The 25,993-nt window shown below is 30.7% G+C and overlaps 1 protein-coding gene across 6 annotated transcripts in view; it reads left to right on the top strand.

Annotated features, from left to right (window-relative positions):
- CDH9 (cadherin 9) overlaps window positions 1-25,993 on the top strand; it is a 126,210-nt gene that overhangs the window by 75,262 nt on the left and 24,955 nt on the right. For 5 of the 6 annotated variants that reach the window (XM_007172939.2, XM_057541832.1, XM_007172940.2 and 2 more), the window contains 5 exons: window positions 12,579-12,873; window positions 19,510-19,629; window positions 20,222-20,389; window positions 22,528-22,715; window positions 23,642-23,895. In XM_007172939.2, the coding sequence (XP_007173001.1) occupies window positions 12,579-12,873; window positions 19,510-19,629; window positions 20,222-20,389; window positions 22,528-22,715; window positions 23,642-23,895 (1,025 nt within the window). Of the gene's footprint in view, window positions 1-12,578; window positions 12,874-19,509; window positions 19,630-20,221; window positions 20,390-22,527; window positions 22,716-23,641; window positions 23,896-25,993 lie in introns of those variants that run through there. The other variant, XM_057541834.1, reaches the window with a different exon arrangement.

Here is a 25,993-nt window from a genome sequence, read left to right as displayed (position 1 = left end):
TATTGACTCCATATAGCTTCATATAGTTTCCCCTATTATTGACAACATGCAATAGTGCCATACATTTGTTAAAATTGATGTAACAAATATTGTAACAATGTAATTAACTAAAGTTCATAGTTTACATTAGAGTTTACTCTTTGTGTCATACAGTCCTATGGGTTTTGAAAAGTGGATAATGTCTTGGATCCACCATTACTGTGTCATACAGAGTAGTGGGCCCTAAAAATCCCATGTGCTCCCTCTATTCATCTTTCCCTTACTCCCCCCAAGGCCCTGGCACCATTGATATATTTTTATCTCTAAAGTTTTGCCTTTTCCAGAATATAGAATATATTTAAATCACAGTGTGTAGTCTTTTCAGACTAGCTTCTTTCACTTAGTAATATGAATTTAAATTTCTTTTATGTCTCTTTTTTTAAAGAATTATAATTTATTTGCCAAGAGTAGAGAGAAAATGTAATCTAGAAAATGTTTAATAAAACCAGAAAAGGCAGAAAAAAGATTAAACAAATAAGAAAAGAAACAAAAAACCAGGGTGATGAATAAAAATAATTACAAATATGGTAGATATTAAACCAACTATATCAATAAAGCCTTTAAGTGTGAATGGTTTAAATACACCAATGATAGATAGAGAATGGATAAATAATACAAAACTTCACTAGATGTTGTCTAAAATGTACTCACTTTAAATATAAAGATACAGGAAGATTAAAAGTGAAGAGATAAAGATATTCCAAGCTAGGAGTAATCGAATGTTGAAGGATCTACATTAATTTCAGTCACAGCCAATATCAGATCAAGAACACTTATCAGGAGTAAATAGGAACAATACATAATGATAAAAAGGTCTGTTCTCCAAAGAGGCAAAACAGCACTTAATGTGTATGCACCAAACCATATAACATCAAAATTCCTTGTCGTTTGATGAGTATATATTAATTTTTATTAAATCAAAAATATTGTTTCATTTTCTTTATTGTTAGTGCTTACTGGTTTTGTATAAGAAATATTTGCCTACCTTTGTATCATGAAGTCATTTTTTTTCCAAAATGCTCTTTTTTTTCCTGCTATCACATTTAAGTCGGTAATACATCTCAGATTAATTTTTGTGGACGATGTGAGGTATGGATGAAGTTTCTTCATTTTTAAAATACTGATATCAAGTTGCTTCAGCAGGATTTACTAAGAATTCCTTCAAAATGAAATTGCATTGGCACTTTTTTCTAAACTCAAGTGACTGTATACCTGTGAGTTTATTTCTAGATTTTCTGTTTGTCCTTGTTTGTGTTTCTAATACCTCACTGGCTTCATTATTGTAGGCATACAATAAGTTTTGGAATATAGAATGTAAGTTCTCTTTGTTTTTCTTCGAGATTGTCTAGGCTACTCTAGGCCATTTGTATTTTCATGTTAATTTTAATTTTAGGTTGTCAATGTATTATTAAAAATACTTCCTGGAATTTTGATAGAATTTGCATTGACTCCATATATGATATAAAATGTTAAATATATATTTTTGGGAAGGGAGAGGAAAATCGTAATACAGATCATATGTAAACAGGCTGTGGGCCAGATTTTTGGTCAATCCCAGCCCAATTTAGTACAGAGCACATTGTGGTGAATGTTTCATGTTTAATTGAAAAAAATGTGTGTTGTGCAGATGTTAGTTTTTGTGCTATAGAAATATTATTGGGATTGATTTGGTTAATAGCATTGTCCAAATATTTTATAACTTTACTAGTATTTGTCTTTTTGTTCTATAATTATTAAAATTAGTATATTAAAATATCCAAGTATAAATATAGAATGAAATTTATATTGATACAGCTACTTTCATATAGATATATGTATATACATGGATTAGTATATACCCACATATAATTTCATGGTTCTATCAGTGAACTGCTGAGCGGTTCTAAAAGCAATACTCCAGTAGAAATTCCCAGTAGCAACCTAGCATCCAGATCTTGGTTTCTAATGCCATTCTTCTGTAAAAGGAACCAAGGCTTCCTGAAGAAATGGCTGATTCTAGGACTGGGAAAGGAAATACATAAGATGGTCCTGGAATATCTCGTATTGCTAGAAATTGAGAAAATGCACACACACAAAAACACACAGTGAAGATGAGGGTGTGTCAAAAGGACACAAGAACTGACTGTGAGGTGAGGGTTCCCAAAGGGCAAAGATGGAAACATTGGAGCAATAAAATAAAAATCCAAAGAGACCATACTGATATTAATACATAATCATAAATAAGTAAATGGAAGAGAATAAACAAATATTCCACGTAGAGCAAATCCAAATAATTTAGGAAGATACTCCTTCAAGGAGGTGAAGCATAACTCCTCACTCCTTAAATGTTGGTAGAACATAATGACTTCCTTACAAGAATATACTAAGGGAAGGGAGAAAACAGAGTAACTTTACAGTGTAGACACTGGGCAAACACTAAATCAACTAAGTTAGCATCAACAGTAATACATCATGTTGAAAATAAATACCCTTGATGTGATGTAATGAAATGGCACTTTACCCCTGTGGTCTTTCTTCCCAAAACACATAATCCTAGTATAATCCTGAGAAAGAACATCAGATAAATCCTATTAGAAGGACATACTACTAAATACACGACATACCACCTCTTAACTTTGGAGGTAATAAAAAACACAGAGAGTCTGAGAAACCATCACAGTAGAGAGAAGCCTAAGGAATATGAGGACTAAACGTAATGTGGAACAGATAAAAGATATTAGGTTAAAAGTAAGGGACTCCAAATAAAATACAGACTTTACTTAATAATAATATTTGTCAATATTGGCTCATTAATTGTAGGAAATATGCTATAATAACGTAAGAGGTTAATAAAAGATAAACTAGGTGTGAGGTGTGTGGGAACTAACTGTAGTATCTTTGTATTTTTCCTGTAAATCAAAAAATATTCTAAAAACATTATTAATATGCACATACAGTATTAAGTGAACCTATCTGTTTTTTGTACCTAAATTGTTAATTTGCTGTTTTAATTACATGTGGATAGTATAATGACTCACTGTGATCTATTCTAAAATCTCATAATTTCAGTTATATATCTAATGTATTAGTTTCTTATAAGAAATAAAACCTAATCATCTCCATAATAAAATTCAACTGTGATTTGGATTTGTCTACTACTTCTTTTAGTTTTATGAAATGTGCTTCATGTATTTTAAAATTTATTATTGTTCCATCCACAATAATATCAATAATTGTTATATCTTTCTGAGATAATGCCCCTTTTATCTTTATAAAACATTCCTCTTTATCATTTCTCAAAGTTTATTTTGTCTGATATTAATATAGCCCCACATGCTTCCTTACAATTATTATTTCCTATGTTTATTTCTTTACTTAAGATGTATTTGTGTTCTTGGCTATATTTAAATCATGGCTCTTGTAATCTACATGTAGTTAAGTATTTTTTAGTGTATTCTCAAAATCTCTTTATTACTTGAGGTTTTAGTCCATTAATACATACTGGACTATTTACTTGTATTACATTTGTTCTACTTATTTCTTGTTTTAATCCTTTTTTTGTTTCTTGCCTTTCTTTATGGAACAGTGTTTCAATTTTCCCATCTTTCTTTCTCCCCTAATTAGTATTCCATTTTACTTTTACTATGATCTTTTCAGCTTTATCTTCTTGTAATATTTACCAGCTGTGCTAAGGATTATGGAAGGATTATAAAGATAAATATCCACACTTAATTTACTTAAGTCCAACTGGAATATGATGCCATAATTGCAAAATGTTATAACTTTGCAAGAAGTACAATCCATTTACCTTTTACACACTTGGCGATTATTGCTATATAATTTACTTTTACTGTGTTGTATAAACCTCATAATATACTGATATTATCCTAGATTTAAACAGTCAATTGTCTTTAAGGAATATTTTTTAAATCTCTTATATTTAGCAACTGTTTTGCCCTTTCCATGGCTCCTCATTTCTTTCTTTATGTCAAGGATTCAATCTAGGATTATTTCTATGCAGCCTAAAGATATTCATTTAGTATTTTTTGAAATGAAAGTCCTATTACAGTGGATTCTCTCACCATTTTTTTTTCTCAAAATGTTATTATTTCTTCATTTTTGAAGGTTATTTTACTGAACAATTCTGGGTTTTATTACTTCTAACGTGAATTCAGCGTCTTTATTGTTATATTTTTTCCCTGAATATATGTTTATTCCTTGGATGCTTTAAAGATCTCTTTGTTCACAATAGAATCAGATTGAAAACTGATCAAAAAATAACTAGAAAACATTAAAATTTTTGAAAATTAATAGTACACTTCTAGATAATCGAAGAGGAAATCACAAAAAATTAAGAAATATGAATATTTTCTCTAAATCATAGTTTTCATCGATTTGACTATGATGTGCCCAGATTTACATTTTTTGTAATTATTGTGATTGAAATTCACTAAAATTGGATATATGGCCTGATGCCCTTCACTAACTTGGAGAATGATCACCATTATCTCTTTAAAAAATTATTCTCTGCAATACTTTTTCCTCCCTTTTGTAACTACATGTATATTAATTGGTTCTCTAATTACACATACGGTTTGTTAGTTCACATATCTGAGTTGTTTGCTTCCATTGAGATGTATACACACACACACACACACACACACATATTATTATTCTCCTGATACTTTAGTAATTAATTTATATTAATATATTCTGGGGATTGTAGATGATACAATGTCCTGTTAAGCCTTGATTCTAGAAACTGTTTGAATGGGTCTATGTTAGTCTTTTTTCTTAGGATGTAGTTTTTACTCATAGAACACAGTCCTTTTTTCCTAAGGCGTGGCTTTTCTCAAGTCTTAACTTAATGCCCAGGATATTCACTTAAGATGAACTATTCTGGTTGTTTCAAAACTCCTACCTCTTCGCATTCTTTGCAATGGCTAAAATTCTGTTAAAATCTTAGATCCCCAGAAGTGTCCTATGCTGGGCCTGCCTCCCTGTACATGTATAGTATATGATTTTACTGTAAATTTTAGCAGAAATCTTACACAGCTACCTTGATTGGGCTCCTCTGTGGTTCTCTGGTTCTCTCCTCTTCGTACCCTCTCCAGCAAATTCGTGCCACAATAGCAACCCTGAATTCTGATCTCTGTTTCCTCTGCCCAGCAGAATCACTAATCTCTGTATAGGCTCCACTTCCCTGCAGTAAAACTCTTCGCAGGCAGAATGTAGAGTGAATTTATAGTTCATCTTGTTGCTTCCCCTCTGTTATTCAGTTTCTGAAAACAATGGCTTCATATATTTTGTCCAGATTTGTAGTTGCTTACTATGAGAGGGTAAGCCCAGCTAACCCAGGTTAGCCCAAACTGGAAATGTTTATGGTGTAAATATATTGCATATTAGTGGCCTTCTATTTAGGTTTTACTTACCATAAAACTCGATATTAATATAATAGTCATGAAGCCAATACCTAATATAAGTAAACTTAAAGATAATAAATTGTTTTATCTGAAACACAAAATATATACTGTTAAGACTGACGCAGAATATATTTCCAAATATATTGGAAATGCATTTTAACATTACTAAAACATCAGAAATATATTGTAATTGTTATTAATGGTTATTTTTAGCAACTGTCAGCAACAGCTCTATGGCTTTCCTCATTAAAAATTGAGCAAGATGTTAGAAAATTCCAAATATAATTTTAAGGATGTGTAATGATCGTTCATAATAAGAGTTGGGCAATATGGCATACTTTTGCAATTAAAAACACTTTAAACAAAAATTAAAATAAGCAAACAAAAGACCCTTATTTTTAATTTTTAAAGAAAGATTGATTAGAGATGAATTTACTTTGATTTTGCAAACTTTACTCTGAGTTCTGCAGAGAAACAGAACACATATAACATGTTAAATAGGTTATATATATGTTAACATATTTATATATTTATGTACACACACACGTATATATACATGCACTGCTGAAAGTTCTGTCCACTGAGAGGATTTCTCTTCAGCACTGTCCTTCAAGGATGTCCCAGAAATGGACTGTAGTATTGTAGTCCAGTTTTGAGTGATGCCTGAAAATCATGCAGAACTCTTTTTAAACCAGACCCAAGACTTTTCTTCTTCCGTCACCTGGAGAAGAAACTCCTCATGAGGCTACAGGTTCAGACTGGGGAGAGAGGGCAGTGTAGCAGGAGTGGGAACCATGGGCATTTGGGCCACTACTTTCTGTAACTTAACTTGTGTTTTCAGGGCATGTCCAGGCCTGATCACATATGTACCAGTTCCATTTGATGATGGAATGCTGTTGTGCACACTCAACTTTATGGCTTGATAGGTCAGATAACATGCAGTTCATGAGGAGCATCTCAGGTTGCATGGTAACTTGGTACCCACGGTTAAGCAATCAGTTTGTAGGCCAAGAGGTTTTTCTCAGAAGGAGATTAGTTATCCACAAAGGATATCAGGGCTTTGCTCCAGAATTAGGAGGTTCTGCACTGCAATTCACCTATAGGGGCCTGTCACAGGCTCCAACCAGCATCTCTATCTGCCACTGACACTTTAAGCACCTCTGGATCTGTTGGATTATATGGTCAAAGTGATACAGTAGCTCGTATACCAGCCCGGACTTGTTGCAGAGACTTCTCAAGTTCTGAGTCCAGCTCAAAGCCAGAAGCTTTTCAGGTGATGTGGTAAATGGATAGGGATAAAACACCCAAATGAGGAATATGCTGCCTCCAAAGTCCAAAGAGGTCCACTAGCCATTGTCCCTCTTTTTTGGTTGTAGGATGGGCCAGAAGTGACAATTTATTATTTACCACAGGATGGGTTTAGGCACCCACTGAGCCCAGTATGAGATGAACCTCGGGTAAAACTCCATCTGTCACCTGACTTTCATATGCCTCTACTCGGGTAGGCAGATCACGTTGATATTTTAGATCTCCTGGAATCAATATTAGTTCAGAGTCAGTGTCCAGTAATGCCAAAATGTCCAATTATTTTCTTTTTCCCACTGCACAGTTATCCTGGTAAAAGGCATAGGTTTTTTGGGGGAAGGCTGGGAAAAAGACTAAGAGTACAAATTTTTGGTGTGTACTGGGGTCCTTCCTCAAGAGGACTTGGCATCCTCTTTATTCAAGAGATTCTGAGTCTGTAAACTGGCTCAGGCCTGGGAACTGATTGACTCTGTTTTTATGATTTATGTTGGTGTTTTGCTCTGTTGAACTTGAACTTTTCTGCTTTTACGGGTTAAGTATGAATTTAGTAGCCTTCCTATCTACTTCTAGGAACACCGTAATCAATTAGCCAATGCCATAGGTCTGTGTGAGTCAGACTATTCTGACTGCTGCTTCGACTCTGCTGTCCATTATGATAATCCTGCCACCTGTCTTTTGGCAGGTGAGTGCTGAACTTAGCCTCTGTCACTCTGGGATCCAATTACTCCCATTGCATATAGGTTTCCCAATTCATTGATAGCAGTTCCCACTATAAGATCTGGCCTACAGAAAAGAGTGATCACAAAGCTGTTCAGGGATGCCTGGGCTCTCTCACTATTTGTTTCTCACCATAGTGCTGAAAGATGTCTTCTGGACCCTCTCAGTGTGGGTGAGTAGATCTTAAACGACAAAGCTACTCTAACATTCCAATCTCCCTAAAGACCATTGGTTTTCTTTCTCTGGAAAACCCAGACTAATACAGATTTTATTTTTATAAATTATAATATATATATATATATATTTATTTATTTATATATACACTATGTATATATATTATAGATACACACAAAATTAATTCTGTTTCTCTGGAAAATATATATACATATCCATTACATTATTATATACCAATATACATTTATATTATTATATAAACATATATATGTAAAGAATTGGCTCCCATGATTATGGAGCCGGGAAAGTCCTAAGATCTGCAGTTGGCAAGTTGGAGACCCAGAATGCTGATGCAATAGTTCAAGTCCAAGTCCAAATGCTTGAGAACCGGAGAGTCAGTGGTGTAACTTCCAGTCTGAATCACAGACAGCAGGCAGAAAGAGTGAATTCTCCCATTTTCAGTCGTTTTGTATTCTGGCCTTTAAAGGATTAGATGAGGCCCACCCACTTTAGGAAAGGACAATCTACTTTACACAGTCTACAGATTGAGTTGTGAATCTCTTCCAGAAGTATCCCCATAGACACATTCAAAATAACATTTAACCAAATATTTGGACATTCTGTGGCCCAGTTAAATTGACATATAAAGTTAACCATCACAGTTTAAATTTTTAGCCTATTTTGCATGTACATATTTACTTTTTCAAAATTTCTAAAAACAAAAAAAACTGTAGCAGAGTAAAACTAAAAATGTAATGTTGGAAAATAACAGTTAGCATTTAAAATATTTATCCATGATTTATTTTGCTTTCAGTGTATTTATTCAAGTTCAGAAGAGGCAACTAAGTTATGACCAGGAAGTGAAGACTATTTGGTTTATTGATGTCTGAAGAAAATAAGTACTTTTTGGTACTCTTATTTCTTAACGGATTTTATGTGGGCTTTGTTCTATAATAGATAAACAATATTTTCAAGATTTCTATTTTTTTATGATCCTACAAAATGTTGAATTTTGGGTTTATTTTTAAGACTTTTGTTTATATTTAAGTTAATGTACAGTAGGTTTTACTATCAATTTCTATCAATTCTAAATGTATAATTCAAAATTAATAATGTACATAATAGAGAAATTTAGTATTTTAAGATAGTAGTTTTCATTTTTGTTATATTGCACCAGAAAATAACTATTGGGAGCTTTTGTTCTTAAAATTAAATTGTGAATTAAAGACAATGCTTTAAAATGTGTTTGATTTTGTGTAAAATAATACTTTTAAAATGGCATTTTAAATTAACAGAATAAAGAATATATATGAAATATTGGGACAGGGTTCAGAACAGGTAGAAATAGAATAATAAATCTAAATTACAATGATTTCAATATATGAATGACTAAAATAATATTACTGTTTTGTTGCAAAGATTTATTTAGTAACTAAAATTTAATATATTCAGACAACATACTTATTCTGAAAGTCTTGTAATTCCATAAATATTTTAATTTCCCTTTGGACATCATCCTCAGTCCAAACAGCATGATATTATAATACTGAATTTTCCTTGAAACTTTAAATATTGAATATAAAACCATTCAGAGGAAAGTATAGTTACTAGGATTATTATTATGTTTGACTAAATACTTTTGTAGACTTCAACATATTTTGAATGAGTAGAAAATCTCTGAGAAGTAAATTATTTCCATAGGTGTTTGAATCCAACATGTAGAATCATATATAATTTAGTGTCACAGACACAGATTCAGTTTCCTGCACATTTTAATAATCACAATAGAATGTTAAATCTTTATTAAATGCAAAAAATAAAGATATAACAATATTTATTACAATGTTATTATGTTAAATATATGGAAAGATAGTGGGGAAGGATATAGAAAATTTAAAACTAATTTTCATTTGTGTATACATATGTAAATTTCCACAGAAATTCTATAACAGTATAAACTCGTTCCTGCCTTTTATTTTGGCTACTTATTAATAATTTCCATAATATAAGCATGGGATAGGGATCCCTGACAATACACAATCTTTACCCCACCACATTTAATATTCCACAATTTTCAGTAAATTGCAGCATTATCCCTGGATTATCTTTGTTTCAGTCTGACAATATATTTGACAATATTGATAACTGACTAATCTCTCATGTTTCTTTTTCTGTGTATAAATGTGAGAACACTAGAGTACACGCTGTGGGAGACATCATATAGTTTATTTCCTATATCTCTCCAGACTACTTTTATTTAGTTTTCCTTTATTTTATGGAGAAATTAATACAAATTTATTCATAAAAATGTATAAAACATGTACAACTTAAAAACAAAGGAAAACATTTTAAAACTATACAACTACTTGCAATATTATGTATATGTTAAGAGTATTTTTATGAAAAATAAAGATATAAAAAGTTGAAATTATACTCTATACATTGTATTTTAACATTATATCTCATTTAAATGATTTACATCCAACAGTATATATGTAGACCATAATTTTAATGACTATAAATAATAGCATTGTACACATTCTAACCACCTTAATAAGGTGAACATTTTAGTTGTCTCAACATTTTTCGCCAAATTAAATAAAGCTTCTAATACATTAAATAATCTATCTATACATCTATCTTTTTCATCTTTTCCTAATTATTTCCTTTCATTAAAAGTATCTTCTTTTTCTCCTCTCAGAATAAAAGTACTAGCAATACAAAGATAAATGTACAAAAATATTTATTATAAAGTAGCTTGAAAAAACTATTTGAAAATTGCAATCATTAAAATAATTTTATTTACATACAGAGATTTCTAAGATGTAATTTTAGTAAAAAAAGGCAAGTTTTATGTTATTTATAATCTGATTTTTCTGATAATCACTGACAACTAAACCTGTTTTATATATGTAAAAACATATTGTTAAAAAAAGAGGAAATATTTGGTTTTTAAGAAATATGTGTTGAGGTCCTAGAAATTTTTTATATATATATCTTTCTTTTTTGGATTTTACAGTTTAGTGGGCACAACAAACAATTTTACCAAATGGGGTGAGTATCATGATAGGAAAGTGAAATGTGCTTTATAATTACAGAGCAGGCATATTTATTCTAGTCTAGAGGGTTAGGGAAAGCATCCTTAAGAAAAAAATTTTTTAATGAGATTTGATAAATATTTAGTTAGGGGAAAATACAGAGAAGAGAAAGGGTGTTAAAGGGTGAGAGAAACATCTGCAAACATCAGGTATGAAAGCTGGAACAGGCCTTCTGAGAAATGAAGAAAACAAAACAGGCAAAACAAAACAATTGGTATGTACAGAGTGTATAGCAAAGTGGATAAAGGTGACAGAAATACATCTGGAGATGAGAACAAGATTATGGATAATGCATAAATATGGCTATAGAGTCCAAGGAAATAGAATAACAATAAAAGTAATGATTCTTTTAAAAAAGAATATTATCCCCTTTTAATAGAAGTGGCTTAGATTACACACACACACACACACACACACACACACACACACACACACACACACACACACACAATTTGCCCAATATAACAGAAATTTGCATGAGACCAGGCCTGGTTTATAAGACTTTAGATTCATGGTTCTTATGCACTGTACCTGGTTGAAGATTTTTAAGCTAAGAAGTAATATGACTCGATTTGTGATGTAGAAAAAATCAGCTTCTTTAGTATGGAAAATTGTTTGGAGTAGAACAAGAGGGAGGTAGGCATCAATTAGAAGATTGTTGCAGTGGTACAGATAAGATATGATGAACAAAACCCGGGTGGTAGCCATAGAGATGGAGACAGATGGATGGGTGGGGGAGATATTTCAGAGAAGAAAAGGCTGCATATGGTTATTTTAACATTGGGTAAAGGAGGAGTAAAGTATGAATCTCAAGTCTGTAATTTTGGCTACCATAAAAAATAGATTCAAATAGTCAAATTGTTCAAAGATGGAATGGGACACTAAAGAAATAGATGGAGTAAGAATGTATTGGGAATTGTGAAGTATATGATGGAAGACAACAGAGCAGGCATAGGCTAGTAAAGACTCAAGTTTCAGAATAGTGTTAGGTTTGCAAAAACATTAGGATTTTTTCCAACTCAAAATTTCTGTAAATACATGATCCGTTTGTCTGTTTTAAATACTCAGTGAAAAATCTTCTATACTAAGAAGTTTACTTTTAAGATGGGAATGAATAGAAGGAAGATAATTTATGAAAAAAATCCTAATATTTTCATCAAATTATTTATATGACCAATGGAAAAGCCCTGTGTGTTTTATATCACTTGAAATTTCAAATGTCTATAAAATACATCAATTTCCAAAAAGTGAGAACATCCTGGTTGAAAGAGTACTCTCCCAAAGTCATGCAGAGAATAATCTATGAGATTAATATTCTGTCTCTGGTTGGTCTCTGATGACAGAGCCTGTGCATCTGCAAGCGATATTATACTGAAGGGAGGTAAAATCATTTAAAATTATGGTATATATCCTAAACTTATCATCATAATAAGGTCAGAAATTTCTCACATCACCTCTTGAGTTTAGCAATTTTAGATGTAATCGAGTATATTAATATTTTACACTTAAGGTTTATTAGACCAATGGATTTTTTTCTTGTTAATGTACTAGACATTTAAATCTTGGTAGCATTCTATTCAAAAATGTCTTGGAAACACTGTGTTTTGAGAAATATATATATATTTTATTTTATTTTAAATGTAGTCTCTTATATAAATATGGGTTTAAAAATTTTGAGAATAAAACTAAAATGTTTAATCTCTCCACAGTGAAAATTAAGATAACCATTGCAATCATTGTTCCAGTGATGTCATGTAGAGATAAATTAATATTTGCCAAAATTATTTTTTCTGTAATAACAATGCATATATTTATAGAACTCTTCTTTTCTACCTCTCTGAAGCTTCACACTGACCAAGATAAAGGAGATGGAAATTTAAAATACATATTAACAGGAGATGGGGCTGGCAGTCTGTTCGTAATAGATGAAAACACAGGAGATATTCATGCGGCAAAGAAATTAGACAGAGAAGAAAAGTCCCTGTACGTTCTTCGTGCCAAGGCTATAGACAGAAAGACCGGGCGGCAGGTGGAGCCTGAATCTGAATTTATAATTAAAATCCATGATATCAATGACAATGAACCAAAATTCACAAAAGACTTGTACACTGCCAGTGTTCCTGAAATGTCTGGAGTCGGTAGGTATATGTTAATCCATGTAAACTAAGTTTTTTATTTTATTTTATTTTTTGCTAAGGTAGTTATTATGGACATACAGTTATGAGATGTGATCTCTTTCAAGATAAGAACTATAACTGAAACTACTATTTAGTGTTAGCTATCTCACTTCTTATGATTTCGGTTGTATGTTTCTTAATGTTTCCTGCTATTTTGTAACTGACATCTAAGATGATTACTGAGAACAATTATTCCATTGCATTTCAACAAACGTCTTTACCTTTACTCAAATGCCATTCAAATGGCAGTCAAGTTAAATGTATTTTGGCCTGAAATGAAAGGAATATCAGATAGTGTCAGCAGTTTTAGACAGTTTTGTTTGCATTATTTTGCATAAAAACAATGAATGCTTGCATTTGACAAATTTCTTTTGATCATCTCATTTGATCATTGAAACAACTTGATGTAGGCATGGGAAATAGAACTTTAAATCCCCATTCTGTTAATTAGGAACCCTGGATTCAGAAAGATTAAGTAACTGAATTAAGATCAAATAACCTGGTAGCATAACAAAAATATTCCAAGTCTTTTTAATGTTATTTTAGCTATGTTCCATCCAGCAATGGTTTATCCTGAAAACTGAAAATAATCATTTCATTTTTTAAGGCTGCCCATAATTTTAAATGGCATTTGTTATTATGCAATGTTTTTATCTGTATATGTAACTACATTTAGCTATAATTATATGAAAGGTTTAGATTTGTTAATGAGATGATAAGAGCTGACTGTTAAACCATATTTCTAAAAAAATAAGCGATATAAACTTACTATAATATCCCAAACATGTAACTGATTTTGAAAAATTGATATTTAGTTGAATATTATTTCAAAATCAGTTATAGGTATATAACTTTGACATTACTGTAATTAATACATGGGTAAGTCTAAAATAATTTCTTAAAGAAGAAAAACAAACATATCCACCTTTACTGAGTGATTGATATTAAATACTTCTTAACTGTGTGTACCATCTAGCTAGAATGGCTATTTTTGGTTATTTTCTAGAATAACCAAAAATTTGTAAAGAAGTTATTTCCTCTAAACTCAGATGAAATCTCATCTGAGAAAAGTGCAGTTCTTCTGCCTTTTCAGGTATTCATTCCAATAATATGAAAAGCACTTATCAAATTAGACAAGACTCCTATGAAATCTTAAAGCCTAGGATGAAATATGAGTGCTTGTGTTTTCTTTAATATTTTAAAATATGTGTTAGCCTGGTACAGTTCCATGGAAAGTACTGGATTGGTCCATATAGGTCGACCAGTGGGCTAATGTAGATATACATCATGTCTCTTTGTGGGCTTAGATTTGAGATAAAGATACATCTAAAATTATGCTCTCCATTGCAGCTTCCTATTCTTGAGCATTCTATAGTTTGGCTTTCCAATTAACACCTTTTAACCATTGTAAAACATATATTTTTTTTCTTGTATGCATGTTATTTTGCCAGATATTTTAACACTTAATAGTACAAAGACTTTCATTTATCCTTCTCCAAAAAGATTTGACATACGTATAAGAGTAAAAAGTATAATTAAGATGACAGAGATAGTTGAATATGATAAATTTGGATAATTGATTTAAATTTGAATAACTTTTTAAATTTTCAAAGCATTACCTCATTTTTAAGAACAGAATATTTATCAGAGACTGTTTATATTTAACGTCAAATTACTTGTATTTTCTCCTATATTATTTTGGGTTATTTAATGGGATATTATCTTCCACTCAGTATAGTCTTATAATTTATCTACCTAATTCAAATATAGTCTTTCTCTAACTATATCTGATTATATTAGTATTTATCTGAAATACTAATATAATCTAGATTCTTTTAATATTTATCAAGTGTGTAATAAGATCAGAACTAGACTAAGTACTTCTCTATTTTATTTTTTAAAAACTTTTCACTTGTTCAATACCTATATTAAAATATAGAATATATAAGTTTATACATAGGAGAAGGCTTGCAGATTATCTTGTCCAAAAAGCCCTTTATGTAAGGCAATATGTATTTCGTTTATATAAGCTTTAAATTGTGGGCAGTACAATTTCTGATTACTGTAGACCTTAAATATGAGAATTTGGGTCAATGCCAATTACATTTCCTGCATGTCTACAATTACAAAAAAAACAAGAAAAGCGTATAGGAGGCAGCTGTATGGCTCCAGCTGCAGATTTTGTTACTAATAAACAAATATTTAAGAACTACAGGTAAATCTTGATCCTATTTATAGAGGATAGTTATTATTCTTTATTACTAATATTGACATTACTGCACTAATTGATCCCTCCTTAGCCCACGCATACACTTTGTACGTATATCTATTTTTAAACAGAAATGCACATATTATAAATACTGGGCTGGCCAAAAAGTTCATTTGGTTAGTGAATACACTGTTCAATAAAGTTCTTAGTGAAAATGAAAAATGTGTCTTTTATTTCTACTTAAAACTGAATGAACTTTTTGGCCAACCCAATACTATATGCATATGTGGAAGATACTATACTTGGTTTAATTACCTCTTTTAATAAACAAGTAAAAATGAGCCCAAAAGCGTTAAACTGGCTTGCTCAAAAACATACAGAGATGACTTATTACTATACTAGATTTAAAAAGAAAAAAAGTTAATAAAATGCAGAGATAGCTGGATAATTTTAATACCTTACTATTTTTCTCCACTGTAAAATAGTTATAGTTATTATGCAAAATGTAGTTTGGAAAACTTCTAATTTTATTAGATCCTTAGTGACTCCTTGAATGTAGAATTTTTCTTATTTTCTTATTTTAATTCACATTTCTCAAAAGTAAATCCAAATAAGTGTAAGGAAAGAGGAAACTGCATTTTATAATAAGATTTTATATATATGTATATATATATATGTATATACATAAAATATATACCTAAATAAAAAGTATATGTATTTATATCCTGAAAATGTATTGTTCTTTTATAACTCTCCTACCTGATTTAAAGGAAAATAAACTTACTATAGTTTTATAGATGTGATTTTCTCTGCTTTTACCTATCCAAATAACCATTTACAGAGAAATGTAAAGGGTGATACTTGGGAACTTTATCAGGCTATGTGTAACCCACATATTAACAGCTAAAGCCTGTGCATAATCACATAATAAAGAATGCCTCCTCTCTAAAAGAAGTAATGCACAATTATGGAATTCTAATCTTATTTTCATTATATTAGTGATTTTAATTTAAATCAAACACTTGAAAAACTACTATTATTAACTTTGAGGGTAAATGAAGTCTAATGGAATAAAATATAAAAATTCTTTATTCTCATTTTATCCTTCTTTCCAACACTGTAGTCCTATGTTCTCCTTTATACTGTCCCCCCTACGTGATTATTTTTGTCTTAATATATTTGTCTCTTCTTTTTCTCTCTCACCAAATCCTCGCCTTGCTTTTTCCCTCTGCCTTTGCTTCTTTCTATCAAATATGCCATATTTCATTTTGGTTCTCAGACTTGTGCCTCCCCATCCCTTTTACTGGTAGTGAAAATCAAATGACTCCAATTAACTCTTTAAATCTGAAATACATTAGCATATTCTGATCAGAACACTTAATCTGGATGATACATGAGGATATATAGTGAAAGAAAATGAGATACACTTTGAATTAGGTATTTGTAGCAGATTCCTACATTTTGTTTTCCATTTTTTGTGGTCATTATACTTTGATTAAAGATTATCTATTATTTTTCTATATTTGCATGCATTCATCTCCCTCAAGGCAAATTCCTATTGTGCAATTTTGGAGGTTTCTCATTGACTGGGTAGGTCCCTCAAAAACTGATCCAGTTCCCCTCCCACACTGTCCGCCCAACAAGGAACCTATCTGTAGTTTTTCACAGATCACACAAGTAACTCATCATTGAATGCTTCATGTCCTAAACTAGGCCCTTTCTTAGAGGTACACTGCCTGTAGATTCAAATATGTGTCTAATCATATGTCTAGACAGGCCATTTAATACAGTATTTAGAATGAAGCTTCTTCATACTGGCTAGATCGAATCCCATCCTATCACCTACTAGCTGTGTAATCATCAGCAACCTCTATATGCTCCAAGGCCTGCATCCCATGTTTATCATGAGGATAAAATAATAATACAAATCAAGTGCTGAGAACTCTGCCTAGTCTACGTTAAGCAATTTGTAAATGTTAGATCTTGTTATGACTTTGAACTAGAAACTCTGCTGGGCTTTAGAGATAAAATGTTGAACAAAAGGAGACATAGCCCTTTCCTTTGGAGAGTTTACATCACACAAAACCTACATATAACAAATGACATAAATTTGTCATTCAGGATTCACTATATTTTACTTAATATTTGTTTAATAAAAAAGTAAATATTTTAAATTATTTGAGAATAAATGAAGCATATATAGCTCAGAAAATTTAGAGGGATATAAAAATCAAAGCAGTGTATTTCCTTTTATTTTGTCTTTATAAGCAAATATTTATAAAATTAGTACAAAACACATCAACCACTTTCTAATTTTATTACTAAATAGTATGAACTGTAAAATGTCCTTATATTTACAGAAAAACAAAAATCTATCCATTTCCTAGAGTTCAACACACTACATACTTTTCTTTTTCTCATTTTACTATTATAAATAACGTATCAGTGATATGCTACCAGTGTTTATTAGTGGTTAACAACATTCTAATTATTAACATGATTCTGAGAGGGGGAACAGTATTTTATATGGATGTTTGTAGCATTTTAGCCACATTATAGATTGATTTCCATTCTTTAATTTCTTTATTATTTTTAGGTCAAGTATTTTCAGGTAGGTTTGAAGATCATATATCCATGATAAAGAGCAAATGATCAAAACCAAATTTAACAAAAATATTACTAAAAGTGTCAAAAAAGTATAAAGGTGTGTTTTTACCTGTGCCCATTATGAAATGACAGCCACAGCCAAAGAAAAATGAGTCTGGTAGCAAAAGAAATGTCATGAAATCAATGAATTAACTACTTGCATTTAGCATCTTGGTTATGCTTAATAATTCATATTTCAAATAACCCTCAAGTATGAAAACAATTATTAATCTAACATATGTTCACATAGGGTTATATAAAAATAAATATAAGTCTGAAAACCACTCTAGTTGAACATTTGAACATTATTGTGGGATGGAAATCTCTTTATGATTTCTGCTTTGGTGTAACTCGGACATGAGTGGATGTTTTTTAAATGATAAAAGAGTACACCTGAGACTGACTGAGTAAATTGTACTGTGTCCTCTCACAGGACATATCAATTCCATTGCAGCTGAGGAAACAGAGGCTTCAAGAGGAAGAGCTCAAGTTCTCATCTTACGCTAATTAATTTTGAGAATACATAAAAATACATCCTAAATTCATATATTCAAATATACTGATGGAAAATAAAGCTGTTAGTTTAATCTTAATGCTCAATATATTAATTTCTAGAATCTGCATAAGCAAATATATGCAAATTTTGAGAAACATTCACTACAACTCAATCAGACAAGCTATGCGTGTGTAATGTATGCTGGATATTAAAGTAGGTTACAGAGCCAATGTGGAACTCACTTTTTCTAAAGAATTTTAAAATCTATGTAAGTATCAGAGTCAACATTTTGAAAAGTTGCGTGTAATATACTAGAAAATGTCCTACAAACTCATTTTGCTCAAGGAATACATGGTAGGCTTTAATTTAGTTAATGGTAGTTTTAGAATCATGCCTTGAATCTTTATAGAGTTCTAGAAAATATAAGAAAAATCTATCAATATATTACATTATCTTTAGCTCCTAAAACTAGCTGCTTTAAAGCTCTTTTATCTTTTAAAACATAATTATGTGTGACAAAGTTAAGAGAAAATAATTTAATTTTTGTAAAATAAAATTAAACTGAGAGTATTGGTAAATTATAGTATTGCATGTGAGACAATTCTACACTTCCTTAACTCTGGAGGGGTATATCTGCTGATTTACATATGTGTAGCAAATAATACATAGCATATCAATAGGTATAATTATATATGACTATGTTAACTACATTACAAAGAGAGGCACAGACAATAATCATATATATCTTGCATACCAAAAATTTTGGCAATTCTACGTCTTTTGTGTCTTGATAAAAACAGGGCCTCTTTATTTTCAATTTACAATATTTAGTTAATTTATCAGAATAAAAAGCAGCAGGAGTGCTTTCAATGTTGGATTTATCTTTGAATTCACATTTCCAGTTAGCAATAAATGTATTAATTGAAAATTGTATGTGCACTGTATTCAGTGAAAACTTGTTTTCTGTCACAGTATTTTCAATCAATTAGTACACATTCATCTTTATGATAAATTTTGCTTTTGACTTTTTTAGATAGCTCAATAATAGTAACAATATTATTAAGGAATATTTAAATTAAAAAAAATGAAAGATAAGTGATTTTTTTTTTAGCAGCATAATTCAAACAAATTTCTTGAAACATGTACCATGGTCTAACACACCACATTCCCAGTAATATGGTTTTATAAACATAGCTTCAAATTTCTAAGTACTTAAGTGTCTGTGTTTGGGTGGGGATTCATGTAGGTACATCTGTTATACAAGTGACTGCAACAGATGCAGATGACGCCAACTATGGAAATAGTGCCAAAGTGGTCTATAGCATATTGCAAGGACAGCCATATTTTTCAGTGGACCCAGAATCAGGTAACAACATCTAATACTTGGTCTCTTTCTCATTATGCAATACATCTGGATGCACATTTATAGATTTTTCTATATTTAAAAAGCTATTAAGTGTCATGTTTTTATTTATTCCTTATATTGATAGTTATTCCATGGATACAGAAGCAGAATTCCTATTATTTAAAAAGATTTGAATCCTTAGCCCTTTAGACTAGTATTTATTGAGTTTAAATTTATTACATTAAATACAAAATTTCACAGAGATTCAACACATTACATGTCTTAGGAAATACTCAAAACCAAAAAAAAGTGACAATCATCAAAATTAAGCTTATTCATCTAAAGACTTTTGACTAAAGTTAGTTTTTCTAGTCAAAAGGATAATTAAATTGATTAGCAAAAATTTCTTCCTGAACAACAGCCCATGGAAGAATTTTTTTCTGTTCTGTGAATTATGTTAAATTGGTTATGTATGGATTGAAAGACTTATCTAGGTACACTGACATCTTATCATCTGTTTGTTCTGATTAATGTCTGTAAAATGGATCTTGCATGGCTTAATTTTAAAACACAATGATTGAATTGCAAAATATTTGTCTATTTTTTCCAAAAGGCATAATAAAAACTGCATTACCAGACATGAGCAGAGAAAATAGAGAGCAGTACCAAGTGGTTATACAAGCCAAAGACATGGGTGGCCAGATGGGAGGCCTTTCTGGAACCACCACAGTGAACATCACTCTGACAGACGTCAACAACAATCCTCCTCGATTTCCCCAGAGTAAGAGAGGTTTCAGTGATACCATGTGGAAAGTTTCTCAAACACACTATGAACAGTTTAATACTTTTACTAGTAGTTTCACTACTAGTTTATGGATAAAGATGAATCCACAACCCCTCCTCCCACAGAATATCATGATTTCCCACAAATTAATTAAAAGTGACTAGAATCATTTCATCATTGAGTAGGTAATGGAGAAAACAAGGAAATGAGGTTCTTTTTGGCAACTTTAATTATCTTCTTCTACCTTTTGAAGAGTTATAAAATTTTCCGGACTACCTTTCCCAACATTTCCTATGATCATCTAGTTCTTTTTCTTATCTATTTCCTGGTTATGAGCGTGGACTCTCAAGTCTGACCACCAGCTGCAAATCCCATGTCTATCACTTGTCTTGCCTCAGTTCTCTTGTTTGTATGTAAGAATTATAATCCCTTATTTAATCAATTCTAAAACACAGGTTTGTTGATGTTTTAACGTCTCTGAAATCAGATACTATATTAAAATCAATGCAAGTTAGTTTAATTGGCCACATTTTTCTTTCTTATTGGCCCACAGTCTCATGAAATAACCTTGGTTGTGATGGCATCTGAGATATGTTAGAGTTTGCTGGTATCTGTTACCTACTTGTGAAGATTAAATCAGTTAATAGCCTTTCAGTTGTCACGATTTCTATGTTAAACCATGGATTCTTTGCAAGCCATGAGGTCCTACAAAAACAGACTCTTTCTCTGCTGAAAATATTTCTATGTTGCAGCAAATAAAATTATAAGAGGTCCTATCTTGAAACGTTCTGTTAAGGGCCCTGAAATTTCAATTTATAACATTGATTCCAATAGAGTAAAGCATTTTTTTCAAGCTAATCAAATTTGAAATACTTGATGATACAGCTCTGGATGGTGGACATATACAAATGATAAATATTAAAAAATAAACTTTGCTAAGAATATGAATAATAAGACTAATTAACATAAATCTAAACTTTGCATTCAGGTTCCTTAAACATAAACTGAAAAAGTATGATGTGATGAATTCTCAAATGACTTGCCACTCTATAATTTATGATCTATTACAATCTCAGCAGAAGGTTTGGAACTCGTAATAGTAAAAATGTTCTTGAACTAAGAACTGGGCGAAGCATGTTAAAGATGTCATTTCATGGAATCTTCATAACAAACCTATGAGTTAATAGCTATCATCATCTCTATTTTACAGATGTGTAAATTAAGGGTTAGAGAATTTAACTAACTTGCCTAGTGATGAAAATTCAAATCCAGGGCAGTTGGATTTAGAAGTCCCTCTTCTTAACCACCAAGCAAATTGGAAAGAGAACAGACTTTGAAGTCAGGGAGACTTAGTTTTGCCTTCTGCTTTTCCCAGCTTTACAGGATGATTTCCTTGAGCCTTATCTAAGGATAATACACCTGCCTTCATTCTATAAGGACTAATGTTAGAATTAAATAAATTAACATAGAGGGCTTTTGGCCTTATATAGATTTCAACACATATTAAATGTTTAAAAACATTTCTAACTTTCATTAACATTTTTTGTGATATTTTCCTATTATCTCTTAAATAAATCCTCACAAACTAAAATGCTTTCATGAACAGCACAATGTAATGGCTGAAACTGCAGGAGACAGAAACGCTCATATCCCACTTAAAGACATTAACAAGCAAAAAAAAAAAAAAAAAGAAGTAACTTGCTGTGTATGGATTTATTTTTTCTATCCCTGAGTTAGAATATAAGAATAAATGCATGTTCTAAATCATTTAGTATAAGTAAAAATATGTAATGACAATGTTGAATGCTTCAGATAAGCAGTAAATAATTGTTTTCCTTGCCCTCTTAAGTCAAAAGTTCTGGATTCTAGTATCAGGACTACCATCTATTATCTAAATAACCTTGAGACATTCACTTAATCTTTCTGGAACATATATTTCTCATTTACAAAATGCGAGTACTCTGCCTTTATAAATTATTTTTCTAATTTAATAAATCTATAATTTTTGACAGCTTACAATTCAATATGACAAAAAACTCTCCTAATTTGAAATTAATTTATTTAAGTAAAAAAGGCAGAGGTAATGAAAGATTTTTTGTTATCTAAAGATGAAACAGCTTTGATTTAATTTTCAGGTACGTATCAATTTTATTCTCCTGAGTCTGTACCTCTTGGAACTCATCTTGGAAGGATAAAAGCCAATGACCCTGATGTGGGGGAAAATGCTGAGATGGAATACAGCATTGCTGAAGGAGACGGAGCAGACATGTTTGATGTCGTCACTGACAAGGATACACAGGAAGGGATTATAACTGTCAAACAGGTTTCTTCTTGCTGTCTTCATTTCCTCATTGAGTGCTTTATAGTTTATTTTTGCTTTTCAAGTAAGAAAAGCCTAGGATTTATTTTTCCCATCCTTTACATGCTTCTATCCTTCATATAAGTGGGAATAGTTGCGATTTCACTTCAAATAAGTTAAGCATCTTTATCATTGATACTTAAAAACTGATATAAAACCTCAACAGCTTTTGCTTATAGTAGACAACAATCAAACAAGGATTAGATACTCTCAAAAGTCTTTGTTTTATATTGCACCATGGTATTATTTCATTCACTGTTTAAAATATTTAAATTGTTAAGTGTGATGGTTTATTAAAATAGATGAAGCCTGAAGATGCTTGATTTTTAAAGCAGTGGAGAACATTATAAAGCGTTACACAGAATAATCAAGCTAAATATTGATTACTTTATATCACCCTAATTTCCCTGCTTTCATTCACAGCTTTTTTCCCACAGTGTTCAGATTAATAATTTTTTTTTTCTTTTTAAAACACAGTTTTAGAACTGTAGGACTTAAGGAAGCAACTTATGTGAATGGTTTGTTAAATCTCAATTTTATGTTTCTGCTGATTTTAAATTTTTATAACTTTAATAATAATAATATAGTAATAAATAGCCTATGTGTTAGATAATACTTCATTTACCTATGACTACCAAAATGTAAAATGCATTACTAAGTGTGAATCAATCTTAATGTGTATACTATTATATTGAATTACGCCTTATAAATGTGTAAGGCAAAAAAAAATTTCCTAATTTATTTGTTATACCCATGAAGCAATAATTGGGAAAGTTATTTAACCAGAATTACTGGGACTATTAAGAGAGGTGGTTATTAAATTTTGAAATTGTCTTCCATTTTTATGTCTGCTATATTATACTAATTTTTCTTATTTTATTTAACTTCAGAATTTAGATTATGAAAACAAAATGCTGTACACTTTAAAAGTGGATGCAAGTAACACTCACCCTGATCCACGATTCCTGTACCTGGGACCTTTCAAAGACACAGCTGTGGTCAAAATATCTGTGGAAGATATGGATGAGCCTCCTGTGTTCAGTAAAATTTTTTACTTGATAGAAGTAGATGAAGATGTAAAGGAAGGCAGCATCATTGGACAGGTTACAGCATATGACCCAGATGCCATGAACAATTTAGTAAAGTAAGTATTTTGAGAAAACTTAAGTTTGAAGAAAAATGATAATCTCACTATTTATAAGCTGTGTGAAAAAAAAATGTACCATGTATGATCAAGTACAGTAATACAACCAAACACTTCCATAGCACAGACTTTTAGCTGGGCTGTCTTCTAAGTGCTCTGGATATATTATTTCATTTGACTCTTATCACATATTACAAGGTAGCTCTTATTATTATATCTTTCTGTAGATGATAAGACTAAGGTACTGAACATTTAAATAACTTGCCAAATAATTAGTCACTGGCAAAGCTGGGTTTGAGGTTCAGGCTGTCTGGCTCCAGTGTCCGTGATTCTAATCCCTTAGTTATTGATGTAATTCTTGTCTCATTGCCCTTCTTAGATAAATCATAGTTCGAATAATAAGATATCTAAACAAATACATTAGAAAAGAAGTTCTTCTAGAAAAGCTTAAGAGATACCTTGAAAATTGATGAAAAATGTCTTTTGAAAATAGTCCCTAGGCACATTTTACATCAAAACTTTTGAGAAGCAAAATATCAATTATATTCTATTAATAAAACAGAGAATTGGTAAAACGAGTAATGATATTTGAGAACAGTAAAACTATTAAAAATTGGTATAGTATAGTGCAGAATAGTGTAATACTTTCCCAAAATTTGAATATTGTATTAACCATTTAAAAGTTTTCAAATATGCCAGAAACTATGCTTAAGGAGAATATAAATATAGTTGTGACATAGATGGATGAATAGGATGGGTGGATGAAGATGGGTAGGTATGTTGATGAAGCCAAAAGAGACAGACAAATAATATATTGTCTGTTAATATGTGGCTAGTAAAATGCCTAAAATTATGCTTTGTTTAAAATTTAATTTTTTATACAACAAGGACTGACTGTATAGCACATGGAACTGTACTAAATATCTTGTAATAACCTGTAATGGAAGAGAATGTAAAAAAAAAGAATATATATATTTATATGTATATATAACTGAATCATTTTGCTATATACCTAAAACTAACACAATATTGTAGTAAATAAACTATATTTCAATAAATTTTTGGATCAAATTTAATTTTTAATTAAGGAAAATAAATGGTTAAATATTTATTGGGAATGCCCAGATTTCCTGGAATTCATGTCATACCATCATACATAGAAAATCAGTGAGCACAATACTAAGTATATAAGTATTAAATTTAGTTTAAGATGTAATAACTATTCATGTTAATTTACAAAGCCACGTTTGTTGCACTAAATATACCCTAATTTATATTTAATATGTTGGTCAATTAATATATTTTTAAAATAAAGAAAGTTTGTGAAATTTTAATCTGTAGTTAGTACTCAGAGTTTAGCTTGAAATATTCGGTTAGTTTTAGGTTAATTAGAATAGAATTCACTTAACTTTCTCTTTTAAAAAATGTTCAGGTTCAAATTATATATTTTGTATATTGTTAATTAATTTAAAAACATGACTTATAATGATACCAATGCATAAAAGATTATTTTACTCTGACACTTTTGTATCAGTATACATGAAATGGATTAATTTAAAATCTTCGTATTATATAAAACAAAACTCCTAAAATGAAATGAATAAGTAATCTAGTTTTCCAGTGGTCTACACATATGTTCCAGCATTTTTATATCCAAAATGTTTATTTATGTTTTACTGAAATTGAGTGTGGCTGATTGGTTTTGGCATTTCTTATATGTGCATTTATTTTTGTAAGTAACAAAAAGAAGTTTAAAGTGTTTTTGTGTTCTTTGCAATATTGAAATAGAAATAAATCACCACTTATATTAAAAATGGATAAGGGATTGTCCATACCAATAGCTATAAATGCTCAGTAAGTATCTGTTCTTGATAGATTTTGCAATTTCCAAAAAATAGTAGTCAATGTCTTTTCTACTTCAATTGTGGCACCAGATTCATGACATGAGACAAATATTTTGCCTATCCTTTCCTCTATAAAATAATTGTTATCATTTATTGAGTCCTTGCTATGAGCTGGACACTATCCAAAGAGCTTTATATTTATTAGATCATTTAAACCTCATCACAACATTATAAGGTGAGTACAACTGTTATCA

The sequence above is a fragment of the Balaenoptera acutorostrata genome, chromosome 2 (genome assembly GCF_949987535.1).
Source record: "Balaenoptera acutorostrata chromosome 2, mBalAcu1.1, whole genome shotgun sequence".
Taxonomy (NCBI): domain Eukaryota; kingdom Metazoa; phylum Chordata; class Mammalia; order Artiodactyla; family Balaenopteridae; genus Balaenoptera; species Balaenoptera acutorostrata.
Note: the sequence above shows the minus strand (reverse complement) of the source record. Positions and strands in the feature narration are given on the sequence as shown.